The sequence below is a fragment of the Podarcis pityusensis genome (genome assembly GCF_964106645.2).
Source record: "Podarcis pityusensis genome assembly, chromosome: 18".
Classification (NCBI taxonomy): Eukaryota; Metazoa; Chordata; class Lepidosauria; order Squamata; family Lacertidae; genus Podarcis; species Podarcis pityusensis.
In genome coordinates, this window is record NC_138043.1 from 7,640,094 (window position 1) to 7,660,795 (window position 20,702).

At 48.8% G+C, this 20,702-nt stretch overlaps 1 protein-coding gene across 5 annotated transcripts in view; it reads right to left on the reverse strand.

Moving 5' to 3' along the window:
* The window catches only part of KANK3 (KN motif and ankyrin repeat domains 3), a 34,910-nt gene extending 14,208 nt beyond the window's left edge, over window positions 1-20,702 (reverse strand). Inside the window, exons 1-5 of one of the 5 annotated variants that reach the window (XM_080988788.1) lie at window positions 20,198-20,549; window positions 15,563-15,615; window positions 6,819-6,902; window positions 2,638-4,446; window positions 1,414-1,513 (exon numbers count right to left, since the gene is read on the reverse strand). In XM_080988788.1, the coding sequence (XP_080844914.1) occupies window positions 1,414-1,513; window positions 2,638-4,446; window positions 6,819-6,902; window positions 15,563-15,615; window positions 20,198-20,262 (2,111 nt within the window). In that variant the 5' untranslated portion in view covers window positions 20,263-20,549. Of the gene's footprint in view, window positions 1-1,413; window positions 1,514-2,637; window positions 4,447-6,818; window positions 6,903-7,641; window positions 7,951-15,562; window positions 15,616-20,197; window positions 20,550-20,574 lie in introns of those variants that run through there. The other 4 variants (XM_080988787.1, XM_080988791.1, XM_080988790.1 and 1 more) reach the window with 4 other exon arrangements.

Genomic DNA, 20,702 nt, shown 5'->3' on the forward strand with positions numbered 1-20,702 from the left:
ATCCCTACAGCGCCCCTTAGCCATGGACAAATTAGCTCTTCTTTCTGCCTCTCCTCCAAACCACCCCCCTTCACCCATTCAATTCACCCTCTACTTAAAACCTTTTCATATAAGGCAATAATTGATATTTTTATTTATAGACATATTTATGGGCATATTGTAAAGCCGATTTTGCCCCCCCCCCCGCTTGCCCGCCTCACCACCCCCTAGGTACTGCCCTGGCCTGTGGGCACATTTGAAAATATGTCACGAGCACCACACAAAAAAAACCCATTTCACAGAATAAAAGATGGCGATGCTCAGATATACCCGTGGCACACAAAAAACAGGCAAAAATCCCCACACCCCTTAATACAAAGCGCTGGTTAAAGAAAGCAGGTGACATTTGCAAAGCAACCCTCCTCAATTTGTGTTTTTTTAATGGTAAAAGCAAATGGTGAATGCCAAGATGGGTATTTGAAGGCACTGTGGTGTCTGAGTCTTAAGGACTGACCCTTAAGAAGCAATCATCATAGAAGGAACACATCGGCCCTGAGTGTCTGATTGCTGTGGTTTTGCACTATGACAGTGTTCAGTCTACATTATGTAGTTTGTGGCTTTTAATTCAGATACGGTTTCTGAAGCATGTAGTTTTTAACGACAGAGACTTAGGGTTTTGACTTGTAGGGTATCACTGGGAAGTTGAGAGAAGTTTTTAAGGTTTGATGTTTTATCGTGTTTTAAATATTCTGTTGAGAGCCAACCAGAGTGGCTGGGGAAGCCCAGTTAAATGGGCGGGGTATAAATAATAAAATCATTATTATTATTATGGAACAGGCTGAGGATTCAGTCAATCTCTTTGTGAACCACTTTGAGGCTTTTTTAAAACAACCACCACCACCATCAAGCAGTGTTAAAACGCGGGTGGTGCTGTGGTCTAAACCACTGAGCCTTGGGCTTACCGATCAGAAGGTTGGAGGTTTGAATCTCCGCGACGGGGTGAGCTCCCGTTGCTCAGTCCCTGCTCCTGCCAACCTAGCAGTTCGAAAGCACGTCAAAGTGCAAGTAGATAAATAGGTATCTCTCCGGCGGGAAGGTAAACGGCGTTTCCGTGCGCTGCTCTGGTTCGCCAGAAGCGGCTTAGTCATGCTGGCCACACGACCCGGAAGCTGTACGCCGGCTCCCTCGGCCAGTAAAGCGAGATGAGCGCCACAACCCCAGAGTTGTCCGCGACTCGACTTAACGGTCAGGAGTCCCTTTACCTTTACCTAACTAAATAACATCTGTAGGGCTATAGATTCCCCACCTCTGCTATAATCCCACAGCCCCCTCTCCAAACTCCAAATAGTTGAAACTTCAGGATCGAAGACACCTTGGTCTCCTCTGCCATCCCCCCCCCGACCCCAAAAGAGAGGAAGCAAAAAAGACTCGTACTCGCCATTCAGAAAGCCCACGAACTGAAGGCTTTTCCTCCCGCTACCTGCCTCCGTCTTGGCAGGGCTGCCTCGCTTCTTCATGATGGATTTGAGGGCTCCTGGGGGGGAAGAAGCAGAAGAAGGAACGTTCTTTAGGCACTTGCAGAAGCTCTGCCATTTTGAGCAGCTGGCGGGGGGCGGGGGCTGTACCTATCTAGACCCCATTGTGGTTTTTAAGCTGCAGGGTGAAATCTAGCCATGGGACCAGTGGGAGAACCTTGAGGATTCTTCCACAGTTATTGTATGGCTCAAGTCTTCCTGGTAAAAGATCTGCCCACAAGGATATACTTAAGGCTCCCTCATCATCATCATTTTAAATTTATATACTGTCTTTCTATCTTACAATACTCAAAGCGGTTTACAAGTTGAAGAACCAAAAAAATGTACCTCTCAAAACAATCTAATGCACTACAAAAATGCGACAATAAAACAAAACTTTAAAATAAGCAACCTACATCAAAAAAGTAACATTCAACAATTATTAGAATAGTATAAAATAATAATAACATATAAAAGTTAAACAGAAATCCATTCAACAGTTACAAGAAATACCGTATTTTTCGCTCTATAAGACGCACCAGACCACAAGACGCACCCAGTTTTTGGAGGAGGAAAACAAGAAAAAAAATATTCTGAATCTCAGAAGCCAGAACAGCAAGAGGGATCGTTGCGCAGTGAGAGCAGCAATCCCTCTTGCTGTTCTGGCTTCTGGGATAGCTATGCAGCCTGCATTCGCTCCATAAGACGCACACACATTTCCCCTTACTTTTTAGGAGGGAAAAAGTGAGTCTTATAGAGCAAAAAATACGATAATTTCTAAACAACAAACACACCCCTCTTCCCTCTAGCTGTTCTTCCCAGGCAAGAACAAAATGCACTAGAATTAACTGAACCGCCCTGAAGCACATTGAAGGGCATGAGTGGTGCGGAATGGATCCTTTACTGGAAAATACAGGGAAGCCTCCCCCGCCCCGCCCAAATCTCCAGATCTCCATCTGCGGTCTCCCAGTGTGGAGGGAAGCACGCTTTGTACATCCTCAGAGGTCCGAAATAAATAAATAAAACCCAGCCCAAGCTCCAGGTATGCCCGGATGCAAAAGCAGTGGAAATGGGAACATTTGGATTTCGGGCAGGTTGCAAATAGATTCGGGCTTTGAGCCGTGTTTAACCGAAGGAGGCTCACCAGCGGCTGTGGGGTTTTTTCCGGAATCCCGTTGCACACACACATCCTCCTGGTCCCTCGTCACGGACTGAGGGAGCAAGTCCAGATCCACACCCAAACTCTCTGTTTGCAGGGATGTTTCAGTAACTCCACATTCCAGCAGCTTTCCGGGTTTTGCATCTTCCGGTACAGAGGCGTCTGTAGCCGTACAGCAGTCTGGCTCTCCTGGAGCGGATCTGCCGTCCTCCCTCAGGGCTTTGCTTTCTGCCTCCGGAACAATCTGGGCAGCTTTCCCCCCACATTGCACAGGGGCAACATCTGGAGATTGCAGGCTGCAGCAAACTCCGACACTGGTCACTTGCGGACTGCAGTGGACGGCCTTGTCTGCCATTTCAATGTGGTTGCCCACAGCTTGACACCGCATGGCTGGAGCAGCTTCCATGCTCGCCTCCACTGTCAGCGGCCGGGCCATCGTCTCCTTGCTGGTCAAACTCTTTGGCAACCTCGAGCAAACTTCCACCCTCAGCTCCTCGAGCTCATCGCTGGCCTCCTGCAGGTGTCCCTCCAGCATGGAGATGACCTCTCGTTGATGCTGGATCGTCTGCTGAAGCAACTGGATTTCCTTCTCGGCCTCCGACGAAACCCCGAGTAAGGACTCCATGACCCACACCTCTGCGTCCTTGGTGTCAGCTTTTCGGCCGGCAGCCACCTCTCGGCTCGGCTTCTGGCACCGGTAGTAGAAGACCACCTCGTTCATGTCCACCTCTTCTCCGACGCCAACAGACCGGCACGTGGGCTCTCCGGTTTTGGAAGCAAGAGCTGCTCCTCTGCTCGTCTTTCTGGCTCTTTCTGAACCGGACAGTTTCTCCGTCAGTCTCTTCAACTCGGTGATTTTACTTGTCCTCGCTTTCGAAGGTTCGCCGTCGTTTTCGACCTCGGCACTGGCCCGAGAGCCTTCCTTGTCCTCGTCGGGAGCCCCTGCATTAGGAGACTTGGGGGGGAAGTTGAAGACACAAGTCTCGCCTCCGTCCATCTCCAGCTTTTCCCACAGCCCGGCCAGCAGCTGCTCCTTCTCCTCCTTCAACCTGCAAACCTCCTTTTCTAGAACGGGGATGGTCTTCACTTGTTCCTCCATCTCCTTCAGCTGCCTGAGGGCTGTGGCCATCTGCTCACGGACGTGTTGGAGGTGGGCAGGACCGACGCCTGTGGCTGGCGTGCTCCTTCCTGAATTGGAGGGGCTTAACTTGACGGAGCCTGCAAGGCCTTCCCCGGTCAGAGAGTGATCTTGAGGAGACACAATCCTGGGGGGGCTACCAGGAACCCCAATGGCTGCAGAGGGTCCCCCTGCCCGCAGACCCAGCTGCTGTTCTTCCAACCGCTTGCTCGTCTCCTGCAAGGTTTCTTCCACTCGTGTGTTCCTCGTCAGCGATTTGGGAGGAGGAGGAGGAAGGAGGCGGATGATGGGAGATGGAGACACGGGGAGCGAGGCCTGTTTGCTCACGGGCTCCTTGATGTCGGAGGAACTACCCCACAGCCTGTGGCATGGGGAGAAGGCTGCTTTCCGATCCGCACTGGTGGTCGACGAAAGAGACTCCGTTGAAGTCCAGCCGCTGGTTTGGCCCCGGGAAGAGTTTGGGGCCTGCTTGGTCCCCTTAGACTTGCGCTGCGGCAGAAGCTTCCGGAAGCTTTGGCCTTTCTCGATATCGTCGACGTACTTGAGGAAGTCGAGATCCAGCAGGAAGCCGTAGGGGGTCTCCAGCGAGTAGGACGCCTTATCTCCACCCCCCTCCTCCTCCTCCTGGTCGCGGTACAAGAAAGGTCCCCCAAGATCTGAAAGCAAGATGGACACAAACATGTATCAAAAGAAGAGCCGTCAAGGCAGTATGAACTCTTCAGCGCAACCCAACCTTTCCGGGTCCGTGTGCCCATTTGGAATTTCCTAAACATATTGTGGTTGCCAGAACAAGATGGCTGCCACAGGGGGAGGGGCTTGGCCAGTCGCAAATCGATTTGTTGCTTGTTCACTTTGAGTGTATGTTGCTCAGTGCTTGACTAAGCCACTTCTGGCGAACCAGAGCAGCGCATGGAAACACCGTTTACCTTCCCGCCGGAGCGGTACCTATTTATCTACTTGCACTGGCCTGCTTTCGAACTGCTAGGTTGGCAGGAGCTGGGACAGAGCGACGGGAGTTCACCCCGTAGTGGGGATTCGAACTGCCAACCTTCCAATCAGCAAGCCCTAGGCTCAGTGGTTTAGACCGCAGCACCACCCACATCCCTACAACCCCTGACTTAGGGGGACACCTAGGAGTCCCTCAATGAAGAATTGGGCTGTAAATGCCAACCCCAATTCTTTTCCATAACAATTTGCCACAGAGGGGAAATTGTAGGTTCCTGTAGTTTGATGTACAGGCTTCCTTCCTCTGCCCAGGGAGGCTTCCTCCTCTTGGCTGCAGAGACAGATATATGGAATCCTGGAATCACAGAATCGTCCTTTACAAAGTGAGAATGTGGTGCTGGCAATGCCAAGGTTGCAGGTTCGATTAATGCAGCTGCGTATTCCTGCATTTCAGTGGGTTGGGCTAGATCAGGGGTCGGCAACCTGCAGCCCATGGGCCACAAGCGGCCCACGGGGGTCGTTTTAACCAGACATAGGCAAACCCCGGCCCTCCAGATGTTTGGGACTACAATTCCCATCATCCCTAGCTAACAGGACCAGTGGTCAGGGATGATGGGAATTGTAGTCCCAAACATCTGGAGGGCCGGAGTTTGCCTATGCCTGGTTTAAACCGAGTCACTCACTCAGCGAGTCCCCGCTCGCTGCGCTAAACTGGTGCAGCGCGGAGTGGGGATTCACTTCCGCGACGCCAGAAATCGTGTCTGCATGGAGCAATCTCCGTGGGAGTGAACCAGCCCAGGTGAGGTAAACCTTGCTGACCCCTGGGCTGGATGATCCTCAGGGTCCCTTCGAACTCCGTGATTTTATGAGATTGTGTGATGGCCTGGGATTCGGACTCGGATGCTGAACCTGAGGGATCCCAGCCTGCACAGGATTCCCTGCCTCCAGAACCAGCTGAGCCGGGGCTGGGGCCTGAGCCTGAAGGGTCCTCACCTGTGCTGGGTCCTCAGGTGCAGGCACCAGCTGAGTCTGCTCTGGCTCCTGAGGTGATGGAGGACCCACTGCTTGCAGGTGCTCCACTCTCAGCCCCGTCAGAGGAATCTGAGGTTGCCTCTGGGTCCGGTGACTCTCCAGCCCCTCCTGAGCTGCAGAGGCTCAGGGCAGAGAGGCGGAGGGAACTAAGTTCCTGCAGGAGGAGTGCTCGCCTCCAGGCCAGGAGAGGCAAGTCACCTGAGGTTCAGGGCCGCTAAAAGTCAGCCAGCCTCACTCCCAAGTTGCGGGAGCAACTTCGTTGGTTGTCAGTTCCTGCCTGAACCCTGTCCTGCTATCCTGCCGGAGCTCCTGACCTCACCTGACTACCGGCCCTGCATCCAGCTTCAACTTTTACGGACTGCCTCCATACTGCACCTTCGACCTCAGACTGGACTCAGACCTCGCCTCTCGGTTAGCCCACGGGACCAGCACAGATTGAGATTCTAAACATTCTTTACGTGCAAAAGACCCCAGGGTCCGAGACGAGCAATGATGACAGCAACGGAGTTCAAATTGCAAACATCGAAGGAACGATAATAAACAGCAGTGATATTTGAAATGAATCCGTAAAACCTTAAAAGTCGAAACCTGGTCATAAACATAAGTACCAATTTTGTGATTTGGCCATATCTCCACTGTTATCTGTAGTACAATAGTACTTATATTGTCATATTTTATTTTATAAATTGCTTGCTGGTCATTGACCGTATTAAAGATATTTGAATTTTGACCCCAGGGTCCATCATCAGGAAGCCCAGGCAGGGCCAGGGAAAGGTCTGTTCCAAACCCCCGCAGAGATGCCGTCACTCTAGAATCTAGAGTGATATACTGAGCTAGATGGATTAATGGTATGATTTGGCAGAAGGCAGCTAGCACCCTATGGGATATGTCCCACTAAATTCTACTCAAGAGTAGACCCATTGTAGTTAAAGGTCACGACGAACTTAGAACCATTTGTTTCAGAGGATCTGCTCTGGGAATGCCTAGCATGGCATGCAACCCAAGGTCCTCATCGCAAGCAGAGTGAAATAAAGTGCAAATTTCTCATTACCTGGGAGATTTTGATTCAGGTGTGCAGGCTGGGCCATTTTCTTCTGCTGGATCCTCCCAAAGTTTCTGAGAAGGCAATGGGAACCTAGAAAAGGTGGGGAGGAGTAACACTTGGGAGTTAAGACTCATATATTATTTTTCTGTGTACATCTGTGCAGCAGCTGCGTAAAGATGCACCACTAAACGCAGTGGGAGTTACTGGAGTCTGCAAGCGTTGGGTTTCCCCGCATGGGCGCGAATGTCGTGCACCCTTACCTGCAAGTAAGCCCCATCGAATTGGTGGGGTTTACTTCCTAGGCTTGCCCCACCACAATATGTCTTAAAACAGGTAATGAGCCCTTGGCAGCCTCTGTTGACTTCTGAGATCCCAAACCACATCTCTGTAACAAGGAAGACTAGGTACTTACTTTTTTTTTTTAAGTGACAGCTGAAATTGTCAAGAAACTGAATCCAGAGCCCAATAAAACATTCTCATGTGTGTGTCCCCCGACCCACCCAACACACATACATTGTGCAGAATCACAGAAGATGCACCACCTAGTTTATAAACCCATCTCCACCACCCAGAGGTCTCCCTTCCCACTTCCAGCTGCTTTCCCCAGCAGCAGTTCTGAACCCCTTGCTTTGCTCTCAACAAATATGGCAAAGTCACAGAGTCAGGACTTCCCCCATTGCGGCTGTCCCCGAGCGACAACAAGCCTCTGAGAACGTGCAGACTATGCGCACCCCGGGAGAGAAGCGACAAGAAAGCCACCTGGGATTTAGAAGCACGCGTCTTCCAGGCCTCCAGGCTGATAAATTGAAAAATCCCTCCTTGTTAGGACTTGCCAGCCTGGGATCAGCACACATTCTTCCTCCCCTCTTCTGGCAGCATCTCTGCATTGGCTCGCGTCCTAGACGCCTGCCTTTCGGAGCACAGCTTCATTGCTGCCCCAGGACCGTGCGGGTTTTCTCGACAGCAAACCCCCCACCCCCCAGTAACACCCGCAAGTCCAGCTCTGCAGATTTTGCCTTGGCTGAATTGCCGGCTCATCCCAAACGGCTGCAGATGTTCAGTTTGTTGTTGCTTTTTTCCGCAAGCGTCCGAGACGCAAATCAGAGTCCAGCTATTTTAACGTGGCCAAAGGGTGGAGAGTTTTTAGTTTAGTGCAGAGAACTGTAGCAGGAAACCCCCCCCCCCAAATCATTCAGTCTGTACAAACTTCACACACACTCACACTCACACACTACATACGCTGCGCTTCTGGTATAAATTCGTAGACAATCAACCATGCATCGGATTTGCACTGTTCCGGTTTTATTTTACTCCATGAAGGAAGGACTACAAAATGGGGAAGGTTTGATACAGGGCAGCCATAATCCCTTGAGCATACCAGCACATCCACAGGAGCCCTGCCCAGTTGCTATGCCAACCCTGATGGTCCTAGACAGAAGACCATCAAGATCACAAAGAACTTGCATATGGGAATGGATTCAGCACAGACTGGAACAAAGGACAATACTCAGCTCTTCCCTCTGGGGGCAGGAAATTGCAAACTCCCCTCTGTCACCTGGAAAGTACTCATGGGGAGGGGGAAAGAGGGAACCAGCCAGGTGACAGGACACTCAGGTTACCACCACAACTCCTCCCTCAACTCCTTTCTGTGATGTATGCATGATGTTTCTGGGGGTGGGTTTGATCTACAGGATGGGAATTTCAAAAGTCTTTATAAGACCTTGCACACCATTTTTTCTGTGTCCTTCCTCTCTCCTGCAAGTGAGGGGAGCACCCTGTTGCAACAGTTCAGTAAAGGCCAAGCCTACAGGCTGCTGTTTTGCTCCAAGTTATCCTGGTTGGTGTCTTTGTTTTTGTCCAAGGGAGCCCTCAGATTTTTCCGTTAACAGAACACAGACGGGAATTCATACGTGTGTGTGTCATTAAAGTACGCCTTGCATGCTTGCATGAATCAGGACAGCGGACGTGTTTGGAACGCCAGCACAAACCGGGCATGGCATTCTCCAAAGCGGTCTCTGGGACCATTTCCTGCCACTTTGGAGCGCTTTCAGACGCTGGCTGCTGCTTCTCGGCTGGGCAGCATCAATCAATCACACGTTCTAAAATTAGCTTCCCTTGCGGAGATGAAGGGCCCTTCGAAAACAGCGCTGCCTGCCTCTTCCCTCGAAATGCCAGGAATGAGGCCTTTTCAAAATCCCCAGACCAGGGGAAACAGCAAAAGGAAAATAATAAGAGGGACAGGACAGAGAACCATCTCTCAGCTGGAGAACTTCCTTGGGACAAATACCGTATTTTTTGCTCTATAAGACTCACTTTTTCCCTCCTAAAAAGTAAGGGGAAATGTATGTGCATCTTATGGAGCGAATGCAGGCTGCGCAGCTATCCCAGAAGCCAGAACAGCAAGAGGGATTGCTGCTTTCACTGCGCAGCGATCCCTCTTGCTGTTCCGGCTTCTGAGATTCAGAATATTTTTTTTCTTGTTTTCCTCCTCCAAAAACTAGGTGTGTCTTGTGGTCTGGTGCGTCTTATAGAGCAAAAAATACGGTACCTTTCTGCCTAAGTTGAAATTTTCCAAGCGTCCCAATTTCCCAGGGACAGCCCCGGAATTACAAGAGCCATCACAGATTCCGATTTGATCCCTGAATGTCCCTGAATTTACCTTTCCCTCCGCGTCTCGGAGAACAATTAAAAGTTGGCGCTTGCGTGTGAAAATGGAGCCCTGTTTATCCTGAAGATAAAATCCCTGACCAAATGAAGTGAATGGTGAAGCTGTCATACGAAGCCCTTCCTATAATTTTGAAGGGAAAAGTCATCCCTCCACCTTAAATTATTTCATTGCAGTGCTTCCGTTTCTTAGGAAATGCATGGAGTGTTTATTCCTTTATTGTAAATGGAGACTTACAGTGTCTACTCAGGAGTAAGTCCCACTGTATTCAATGGAGCTGACTCCCAGGTAAGCAGGTCAAGACTGGGCAGCCTCACACCGCACTCCTACACATTTTTACTCAGAACTAAGTCCTACTGAGTTCAATAGGATTTGGAACGCGGGTGGCGCTGTGGGTTAAACCACAGAGCCCAGGATTTGCCGATCAGAAGGTCGGCAGTTCGAATCCCCGCGACGGAGTGAGCTCCCGTTGCTCGGTCCCTGCTCCTGCCAACCCAGCAGTTCGAAAGCACGTCAAAGTGCAAGTAGATAAATGGGTACCACTCCGGCGGGAAGGTAAACGGCGTTTCCGTGCGCTGCTCTGGTTCGCCAGAAGCGGCTTAGTCATGCTGGCCACATGACCCGGACGCTGTACGCCGGCTCCCTTGGCCAATAAAGCGAGATGAGCGCCGCAACCCCAGAGTCGGACACGACTGGACCTAATGGTCAGGGGTCCCTTTACCTTTACCTATGTCCCTGATCATTCTCAGAGTTTCCATAATAATAATATTACCGCCCCACCTTTTTTTCCATGACAGGGACTCAAGGCGGCTTGCAGTTACCGTTTTATTTCATTCCATTTATCTGTGGAAGGTGTTGCCCATGGCGGAAAAGTTGCAATTTGCTCAAGGTGACCGATGTTGATGTGTTGATGTGCGTGGGAGAAGCTTTCTGATGTGGGAAAGGATGTCCCTATTTTCATCGAAGAAATGTCGGAGGGTGCGCAAGTTCCATTGAAGGCAAATGGGAATGGCAGTATCCCAAGAGGAAAAGTCACACGGCCCCCTCCCCGTTTATGTGACAATAGCCACTGGCAGGTATTTTGACCCAGCCATTTTTATCTGTATACCTTGTGCCCTGCTGACTTTATTTACGGGAGATGGAGCATTATCTTCTTTCTGGTACCCCTAGCCTCTGGGTTCGGCGGCATTTTGAGGGCCAGATGCTTTCATTAATTAACCTGTCAATTAAATTCCTACGCGGGTGGAACAGGAGGCAGTGACAGCCACCGGCCTAAAGGTAAAGGTAAAGGGACCCCTGACCATTAGGTCCAGTCGTGGCCGACTCTGGGGTTGTGGCACTCATCTCTTTACTGGCCGAGGGAGTAGGTGTACAGCTTCCGGGTCATGTGGCCAGCATGACTAAGCCACTTCTGGCGAACCAGAGCAGCGCACGGAAACGCCATTTACCTTCCCGCCAGAGCGGTACCTATTTATCTACTTGCACTTTGACGTGCTTTCGAACTGCTAGGTTGGCAGGAGCTGGGACTGAGCAACGGGAGCTCACCCCGTCATGGGGATTCAAACCGCCGACCTTCCGATCGGCAAGTCCTAGGCTCTGTGGTTTAACCCACAGCGCCACCCGCGTCCCTAAAGATGGCTTTAAAAGAGGATTAGACAGATTCATGGGGGCTATCGAGGGCCACCAGCCACAACTATGATCTGCCACCAGTGGCGTAGCGTGGGTTTTCAGCACCCGGGGCAAGGCAAGTAATTTGCGCCCCCTAACCCGTGGATTTGCGCCCCCTAACCCTAACCGCCAGATGTTGCGCCCGGTGCGGCTGGCCCCCCCTGCACCCCCCACGCTACGCCACTGTCTGCCACCATGGTGGAACAAGACCGTTTTCTGGTGCTCCAGAGGGCAGGACCTAAACTGGTCGGTCCAAGTTACAAGACAGGAGTTTCCAACTCAACATTAGGAAGAGCTTTCTGATGGTAAGAGCTGTTCAACAGTGGAACGGTCTTCCTCAGAAGGTGGTGGACTCTCCTTCCTTGGAAGTTTTTAAGCAGAGGTTGGGTGGTCATCTATCAGGGATGCTTTCGCTGAGATTCCAGCGTTGCCAGGGGTTGGACTAGACCAGGGGTCAGCAACCTTTTTCAGCAGGGGGCCGGTCCACCGTCCCTCAGACCTTGTGGGGGGCCAGATTATATTTTGTGGGGGAAATATGAACGAATTCCTATGCCCCACAATAACCCAGAGATGCATTTTAAATAAAAGCACACATTCTACTCATGTAAAAAACACGCTGATTCCCGGACCGTCCGCAGGCCGGATTGAGAAGGCGATTGGGCCGCATCCGGCCCACGGGCCTGAGGTTGCCTACCCCTGGACTAGATGGAACCCCTTCCAACAATTCTATGATTCTAAACTCCTGCCCCACAACATCACCGGCATGCCCCAAATTGGGCAAAACGGCTCACTTGGCATTGTACTGGTTTCGGAATTCTCCCCATTGTAAAAACAACAACAACATTGAGTCAGGTCGCCAGTGCAGAATTCAAAATCGTTTTAGAAACACGGAGACCCCAAATCAATATGGCTAACCTGATCCAAAACACCCACCCACCTCACTCACACACGAAAACAAAGATCACCACAGCCAATCCCAAGCAAACAATCACACCCTAGGCCAACCCCAACCTCTCTCACCACCAAAGGAACACAAGTGAACAACACAAGCAACGCTGACACCAAACCCTACATACATTAAACATAATAGAAACACCGCCACCCGACCCCACCCCCATCCATCTTCCCTCTCTCCACCCCCCCTTTCTTTTTTCTTTGTTTTTCCTTCTCCCCCTAATGCCTCAACAAATGAAACGGATTTGTAAAAATGTTACATGAAAAAAAAAATACGAGGCACTACACTTCTGTAAAACAAGAAAATCCTTAATAAAATATTTAAAAAAAAGAAAGAAAGAATGGCAGATGAAGGTGATGGACTACATGGAACTGGCGGAAATGACTGGCAGAATCCGAGACCAGGGAGAAGAGTCGGTGGAAGAAGACTGGAAGAAATTTAAAGACTATTTACAGAAATATTGTAAAATTAAGGAATCTTAGAAGGATGTTGGATAGAAACTAAGAGCTTTTTAGCTGTAATGCTTTAAGAGATATGAAAAAAGGCTTACAATTGGGCAAAAGTTTAATGGTAAGGATTTGCTGAACTAACAAACTGAACTGGAATACAAAAAAGGGAGGTATGAGGAGGTCCGGGGAAATAAGTCTAGAGAAGATAGGTTTGGAAAATTAATGTCTTTCTAACTGTTTTATTTTGTATGTTTCTTTTTTATCTTTTACTTTTTTGTTATATTTTTAAAAAATTTTACTCTTTTTTCTGTATTTTGTACTTCTTCTATTTTTTGTAACTTTAATAAATATCATTTAAAGAAAGAAAGAAAGAAAGAAACACAGAGACCCTGGGAAGCATTCAAAGTGGCAGAGCTCTCTGGGAACGACCGGAAGTCGCAGGGAGCAGATTCTGGGACTGGATCTGGGCCAGGAAGTGATCTCATTGTCTGTCGGCGCTGCAAGCATTGAGCAGGACCTCCCCCCCTCCAAAAAACAGTGCGGGTGGGAAAATAACTGTCCCCAGTGCTGTGAGCCAAAAGAAATGGGTGGGGAGAAGCCAGCCAAGAGCCAGTCCCACCTTATCAGCTCAAAAGCAGGTTACTTTCTAGATAACTCCTGGGCCAATGAAAACACAAGCCGGGTCCAGATCCCACGTCGCCCAGAGAGCCCCACACAAAGCAATAGATTTCACTGAGCATCACTGGATACAGATCACAGGCTTGGAAGTGGCTCGGGGTATCGTCCAAGGTGTGGCAGTGTGTATGTTGTGGAGAGGGGGGGAATGAAGATTGTCAGATTGGGTGGCCAGCTACCGGAGATCATGGGGCTATAACTTTACGATCTTAAGCAGACAGATATATTCCCCCATCGCCCTTTTGCAACCCAGTTCATGTTTCCAGCACAAGTAGGCCATTTCCTATGGAAGCTTGTATCTCCAGGGACCAGCTCACGTCTTGCACCAATTTTGAAACTGTTTTGCTTGTCCGAACCAGAGTGGCATAGTGGTTAGAGTGACCGACTGCACACAAATTCCGAGCACAATTCAAAGTGTTGGTGCTGACCTTTAAAGCCCTAAATGGCCCTGTAGACCTGAAGGAGCGTCTCCACCCCCATCGTTCTGCCCAGACGCTGAGGTCCAGCTCCGAGGGCCTGGTGGCGGTTCCCTCGCTGTGAGAAGAGAAGTTACAGAGAACCAGGCAGAGGGCCTTCTCGGTAGTGGCACCCGCCCTGTGGAACACCCTCCCATCAGATGTCAAGGAAATAAACAACTATCTGACTTTTAAAAGGCATCTGAAGGCAACCCTGTTTAGGGATGTTTTTAATGTTTGATGTTTTATCATGTTTTTAATATTCTGTTGGGAGCCGCCCAGAGTTGCTGAGGAAACGCAGCGGGGTATAAATAAGTTGTTGTTGTGTTGTTACTGGGACAGACCAGGTGTGACCTTAGGGGCCAGTCGCTGCCTCTCTGCCTAAAGCTACGTCACAGGGTTTTTGTAGGAATTAAACAAAGAGGTGGAAAAATCATGTACAGTGGTACCTCGGGTTACATACGCTTCAGGTTACAGACTCCGCTAACCCATAAATAGTGCTTCAGGTTAAGAACTTTGCTTCAGGATAAGAACAGAAATCGGGCTCTGGCGGCGCGGCAGCAGCAGGAGGCCCCATTAGCTAAAGTGGTGCTTCAGGTTAAGAACAGTTTCAGGTTAAGTACGGACCTCCGGAACGAATTAAGTACTTAACCCGAGGTACCACTGTATTGGGCTGCTTGGAGAAAACTGATGGGGTCTAAAATGTCAGGAATAAAAACAAACGGGGGAAAATAAGGAGCGCGGCTCCTGTGAAACCCCCCAGGCAGGATGGGCTTCCCAGAAGAGGGAGGAGGAGTGGGGCACATGGAAAATAAATCCCATGAAAGGAAGTGGGACAGGGGTGGGAAGAATCCTAGCTTCCGTAAGAGAAGGGAAATTACAGAGGGCCTCCATCCGTTGTGGGAAGAAAACCATTGTCTTGTTCGACACGACTGCCAAGATCAGCGGCCGGGCGACATCACAGGCTTCCTGGAGAGCAAACAGACAGCAGACTAACCGCCGGCTGGGCCAAGGCTCATAATCGGTAGCAGCACACCCTTACTGAAAAGCACGGGTGCGAGCAGAAAGCTGCCACATATATTTGCTTTTTCCCCATTTTGCAGGTCCCTGTCTTCCCACCTTTAAGGGTGCAGTGCAGGTGTGGGGGGGGGGGAGCCTTTGACCCTCCAGGTCATGGGTAGGCAAACTAAGGCCCGGGGACCGGATTCGGCCCAACCGCCTTCTAAATCTGGCCCGCGGACGGTCCGGGAATCAGCGTGTTTTTACATGAGTAGAATGTGTGCTTTTATTTAAAATGCATCTCTGGGATATTTGTGGGGCATAGGAATTCGTTCATTCCCCCGCAAAAAAATATAGCCGGCCCCCCACAAGGTTTGAGGGACAGCGGACCGGCCCCCTGCTGAAAAAGTTTGCTGACCCCTGGTCTAGGTCCTTGCTGAACTACATCTCACAACAGCCCCAGCCAGCATGGCCAATGGCCAGGGAGGATTGAAACTCTGAGTTTTAGCGTGGCAGCAGCTACACCTCAGAATTCCCTGCCAACTGAGATGGGCTATGGATTCATCATTTGAGATTCCTGCATTGCAGGGGGTTGGACTTAGATGACTCTCCGAGATCCAACTCTGCAATTCTACAGTTCTCTGACATCAGAGTACACATGCCGTTGTTGCACACTTTCCGGGGTCTGCTGAAAACTTTTTTGTTTTGATCTATAATGAAATGAAAAAGGTATTTAAATATACCTTTCTAAAGAAACCAGAGGCCTTTCTCCTGGGCATGGTAGGCCAATTGGTGCCAAAGAAGGATAGAACCTTTTTCATGTATGCCACAACAGCAGCAAGAATACTTATTGCAAAGCACTGGAAGACACAAGATCTACCTACCAGGGAAGAATGGCAGATGAAGCTGATGGACTACATGGAACTGGCGGAGATGACTGGCAGAATCTGAGACCAGGGAGAAGAGTTGGTGGAAGAAGATTGGAAAAAAATTAAAGTATATTTACAGAAATATTGTAAAATTAATGAATGTTAGAAGGATGCTGGAAAGAAGTTATATGACTTTAGCAGAAATATTATAAAGAATTAAGTATGACAATGGGTAAAGGTGTAAAACTTAAGGTTAAATTGCGTTAAGATAATTATGGAATTAAATTTGAGAAAGAGGGAAAGGATTTGCTGGAACAATTAATTGAACTAGAATACAAAAAAGAAGGTGTGAGGAAGTCGAGGAAATAAGCAAATGAAAGATAAGGACATGAAAATATGGGGTCTTTTTTTCGGGTTTTTTTTTTCTTTTCCTTCTATTTTTTTTTAAAAAGGTTTGTGTTTTTTAAATGTTTCTGTTTTTTCCTTTTTTAATGTTTTGATGTATTGTTGATGTTTTGTTTTATTGTATTTTCTTTTGTTTTTGAGGTTTTGTAACTGTTTACTGCTTGTATTTCTTTCTTTTTTGTAATTCTTAAACTCTAATAAATATCTTTTTTTTAAAAAAAAAAGAAAACATTTTTGTTTGTTTAGGCAAATCTGCCCTGACGCACAGAAGTTCCATGCCTTACAAACTTCTAGCTTATGGTTGGTTTTAATTAGTTTTGATTTTTTTGTTAAGACACCCGTTTTTAACTGTCTTTTATTGATAAGTTTAATGGGGTGTTGTTGTTGTTTTTGGTAAACGGCTTTAAATAAAATAAAGGTAAAGGTAAAGGTAAAGGGACCCCTGACCATTAGGTCCAGTCGTGACCGACTCTGGGGTTGCAGTGCTCACCTCGCTTTATTGGCCGAGGAAGCCAGTGTACAGCTTCCGGGTCATGTGGCCAGCATGACTCAGCCGCTTCTGGCAAACCAGAGCAGCACACGGAAACGCCGTTTACCTTCCCGCCGGAGCGGTACCTATTTATCTACTTGCACTGGTGTGCTTTCAAACTGCTAGGTTGGCAGGAGCAGGGACCAAGAAACAGGAGCTCACCCCGTCGCGGGGATTCGAACCGGCGATCTTCTGATCGGCAAGCCCTAGGCTCTGTGGTTTAACCCACAGCTTTATTTATACTAAAATTGTTAAGTGTTATCTTACAACAAATTGGGAGCTTTTGCAAAGCAAAATTGCAAATTCAAATGTATCCCTATTGTGTTTTATGACTTCCTTGATATTGTATGTGGGCTGGAACTGGTCTGTGACCGAAATAATAAAATTCACCAATTGTGCTCATTAGAAGCTACAAAGGAAACTCACTCCAGAGATGTCCTTCACCTCAGCTTTTCATAGAATCATAGACTTGTAGAGTTGAAAGGGACCCTAAGGGTTTTCTAGTGACTAGTCCAACCGCCTGCAATGCAGGAATCTTTTATCCAAGGTAGGGCTCAGACGTGGGTGGCACTGTGGGTTAAACAACAGAGCCTAGGACTTGCTGATCAGAAGGTTGGCGGTTCGAATCCCCGCGACGGTGTGAGCTCCCGTTGCTCGGTCCCTGCTCCTGCCAACCTAGCAGTTCAAAAGCACAAAAAGTGCAAGAAGATAAATAGGTACCGCTCCGGCGGGAAGGTAAACGGCGTTTCCGTGCGCTGCTCTGGTTCGCCAGAAGCGGCTTAGTCATGCTGGCCACATGACCCGGAAGCTCCCTTGGCCAATAAAGCGAGATGAGCGCCGCAACCCCAGAGTCGGCCACGACTGGACCTAATGGTCAGGGGTCCCTTTACCTTTACCTTTACTAGGGCTCAGACCCACAACCCCCCATCTCCTCGCAGTCTCCTCTTCTCCAGGCTAAACACACCCAGCTCCTTCAACCATTCCTCATAAGGCTTGGTTTCCAGACCTTTCGATCATCTTGGTCGCCCTCCTTCGCACAACTTCCAACTTGTCAATATCCTTCTTAAATTGTGGCACCCAGAACTGGACACAGGACTCCAGGTGTGGTCTGACCACACCTTGATCTGTCCACTCGTTTTAGGTAACCTAGAATAGCCTTAGCCTTTTTTGCTGCTGCGTCACACAGCTATTCAGGAATGATAAAATGTTAAAATCTCCCTGCTGAGAGGAGGAGCTGTTTGAAAATGGAACAGACTCCACTGGAAGGTGGTGAGCTCTCCTTCGCTGGATGATTCTAAACAGAGGTTGAGAAGCTGTCTGTCGGGGATTTTCTGTAGATGTAGAATCATAGAATCCTAGAGTTGGAAGAGACCACAAGGGCCATCGAGTCCAACCCCCTGCCAAGCAGGAAACACCATCAGAGCACTCCTGACGTATGGTTGTCAAGCCTCTGCTTAAAGACCTCCAAAGAAGGAGACTCCACCACACTCCTTGGCAGCAAATTCCACTGTCGAACAGCTCTTACTGTCAGGAAGTTCTTCCTAATGTTTAGGTGGAATCTTCTTTCTGTAGTTTGGATCCATTGCTCCGTGTCCGCTTCTCTGGAGCAGCAGAAAACAACCTTTCTCCCTCCTCTATGTGACATCCTTTTATATATTTGAACATGGCTATCATATCACCCCTTAGCCTCCTCTTCTCCAGGCTAAACATGCCCAGCTCCCTTAGCCGTTCCTCATAAGGCATTGTTTCCAGGCCTTTGACCATTTTGGTTGCCCTCCAACCATGTGAGGAAGATGTGACTCCTGCATTGTAGGGGGTTGGACTGGATGACACTGGGGGTCCCTTCCAACGCTACCATCCCACGATTACTGTAATTTCTAAATATTAAACTGCTTTATCTCTGCACAATTTTCATTGGAAGGTCTGACGCCAATGCGTTCTAACGTGGGAAGCATCACAGAGAATGTGAGGAAGTTATATGTTGAAAGAAAATTTTATGAAAATGATGTACTGGTGGTACAGTTATACCTCAGCTTACAGACGCTTCAGGTTGCATTTTTTCGGGTTGCAGACCGCCGAAACCCAGAAGTACCGGAACGGGTTACTTCCGGGTTTCGGTGGTCGCGCATGCGCAGAAGCGCTAAATCGCACTTTGCGCATGCACAGAAGAGCCGAATTGCAACCTGCGTGTGCACAGACGCAGGTTGCAAACACTGTGGGTTATGAACGTGCATCCTGAACGGATCATGTTCGCAACCCGAGTGTCCACTGTATTTAACTCCTAGCAAATTAGCCAAAATGTATAAAACATGCTCAAATGTATGCTGGAAATATAAGGAAAAAGAAGGCACCTTTTATCATATGTGGTGGAACTGGAAGGTAGTAAAAGGATTTTGGGAAATGATATATAATGAGTTGGAAAAAATGTTTAAAACAACCTTTGTTAAGAAGCCTGAAGCCTTCCTTTTAGGAATTCTAGGTGCCGAAATCCCAAGGGAGCAGAAAAGACTATTTATGTATGTGACCACGGCTGTGCAGATGTTATTGGCCCAGAGATGGAAAGGAGATAAAGTCGCTACCAGAGAAGAATGGCAGATGAAGTTGATGGATTATGCTGAAATGGCTAAAATGACTGGAGGAATCAGAAATAAGGAAGGAAGACCAAAATTTTAATAAGGAATGGGGAAAATTTATAACTTACCTTAAAGACCATTGTAAACAGTTAAAATCGTTAGTAGGGTTGGAATAGCACTTGTCGTTTAAGAGTGAATTATGGACACAGTGGAGATGTAAAAGATTTGCACCATCATAAAAGATGCAGGAGGAAATGATGAACAATAGGACCTGGATGGAAGTCCAGGAGATTCATTGGAAATTTGTTTTTTTTAATGTTGGGTATATCTCTGTAAGAATTCAATTTGAAAACCCAAATAAATAAATTTCTTTTTTAAAAAAGAGACAATGTGAGAAATTGACACCCCTCCCAGCTCCCACCCAGAGATGACAATCTCAGCTTTTATCTTTGGACAAGTTGTCCTGCCTCCCTGCAACACTTTCCCCTGAGCAGTAAAACTCTTGATTTATCAGCCTTGGGTCCAAGGCAGACAGGAAACCGGCTTCCTCTTCTAGTGAGCAGTCAGGAACCAGCGTGGAAAGCTGCCAAGGCAATTAAACCATCTGGTGCCAGAGAAAAAGAAGGGAAAACGGAATAATTTAAAGCTCTCTCACACACTCCCGTGTGACCCACAGCTTGACTCTTTTACCTGAGTTCACGGCTGGCTGAATATTAATAGAATCATGGAGTTGGAAGGGACCACAGTGGTCATCTAGTCTGACCCCCTGAAATGTTGGGCTAACCATCAGGTGCTCTCCCAAGACTCCAGCCACTCAACGCAGCTATCCTGGTTTGGTCCTATGCCCAGAATAACTTGAGTCCAGAAACCTCTCTTCAACTCAGAAGTGAAAAGGTGGTTTAAGTGGGGATTCTAAAACTCCACTTGCAAAAATACCAGGGTGATTGGTGGTATTTAAGAAGGCAGCCCAGTCATAGACGTTCAGAACCAAGTCTCAGGCTGTGAGATTCCTGCATTGCGAGGAATCCAACACTACAGATGAGTTTACTCCCAAAGTAAGTGTGGACAGAGTTTCGTCTACACAGCACAGTTCTATACAGGATTACCCAGAATCAAAACCCTCAATGCGTTCAATGCGCTTACGGAGACTCACAGCCAGATCCTACGCAGCGCCGTCTCCAAAAAGTTCCAAGTTCCACCGAGCTCATCCTTGCTCAGAGGAGACCCGCTGGAATTGACAGGCCGGGAAGCAAGCCGTGTCTGTCGTCGAACCCGCTGTGCGGACGGCAATCTCGGTGGCTTTACTCCCAAGTCAACCCACAGAGCGCAACAGCTTTAAGGCTGGGAAATCACGCTTTGTCCAGCGGGAGCAAGATCCATTGGAGACAGTGGGATGGGCTTCCGAGTAGACCAGCACTGGCTGACCCGGGGCCAGGATCCCAGGACCCGATGCGCCCAGAAGACCCATCCGCGCCGGAGTTGCGCCAGTGCGCCTTTCCCCCTTCCGCATTCCGCCTTACCTGCCGCCTCGGGCTCAGCGCATCGCAGCGTCGCGCAGCTGCTCCGGGAGCCACCCGGGACGAAAGACGCGCAGGAGGCAGCGGCTGGGCTGCGAGAACATCTGGCCAATTAACAATGGAGGGCGGAG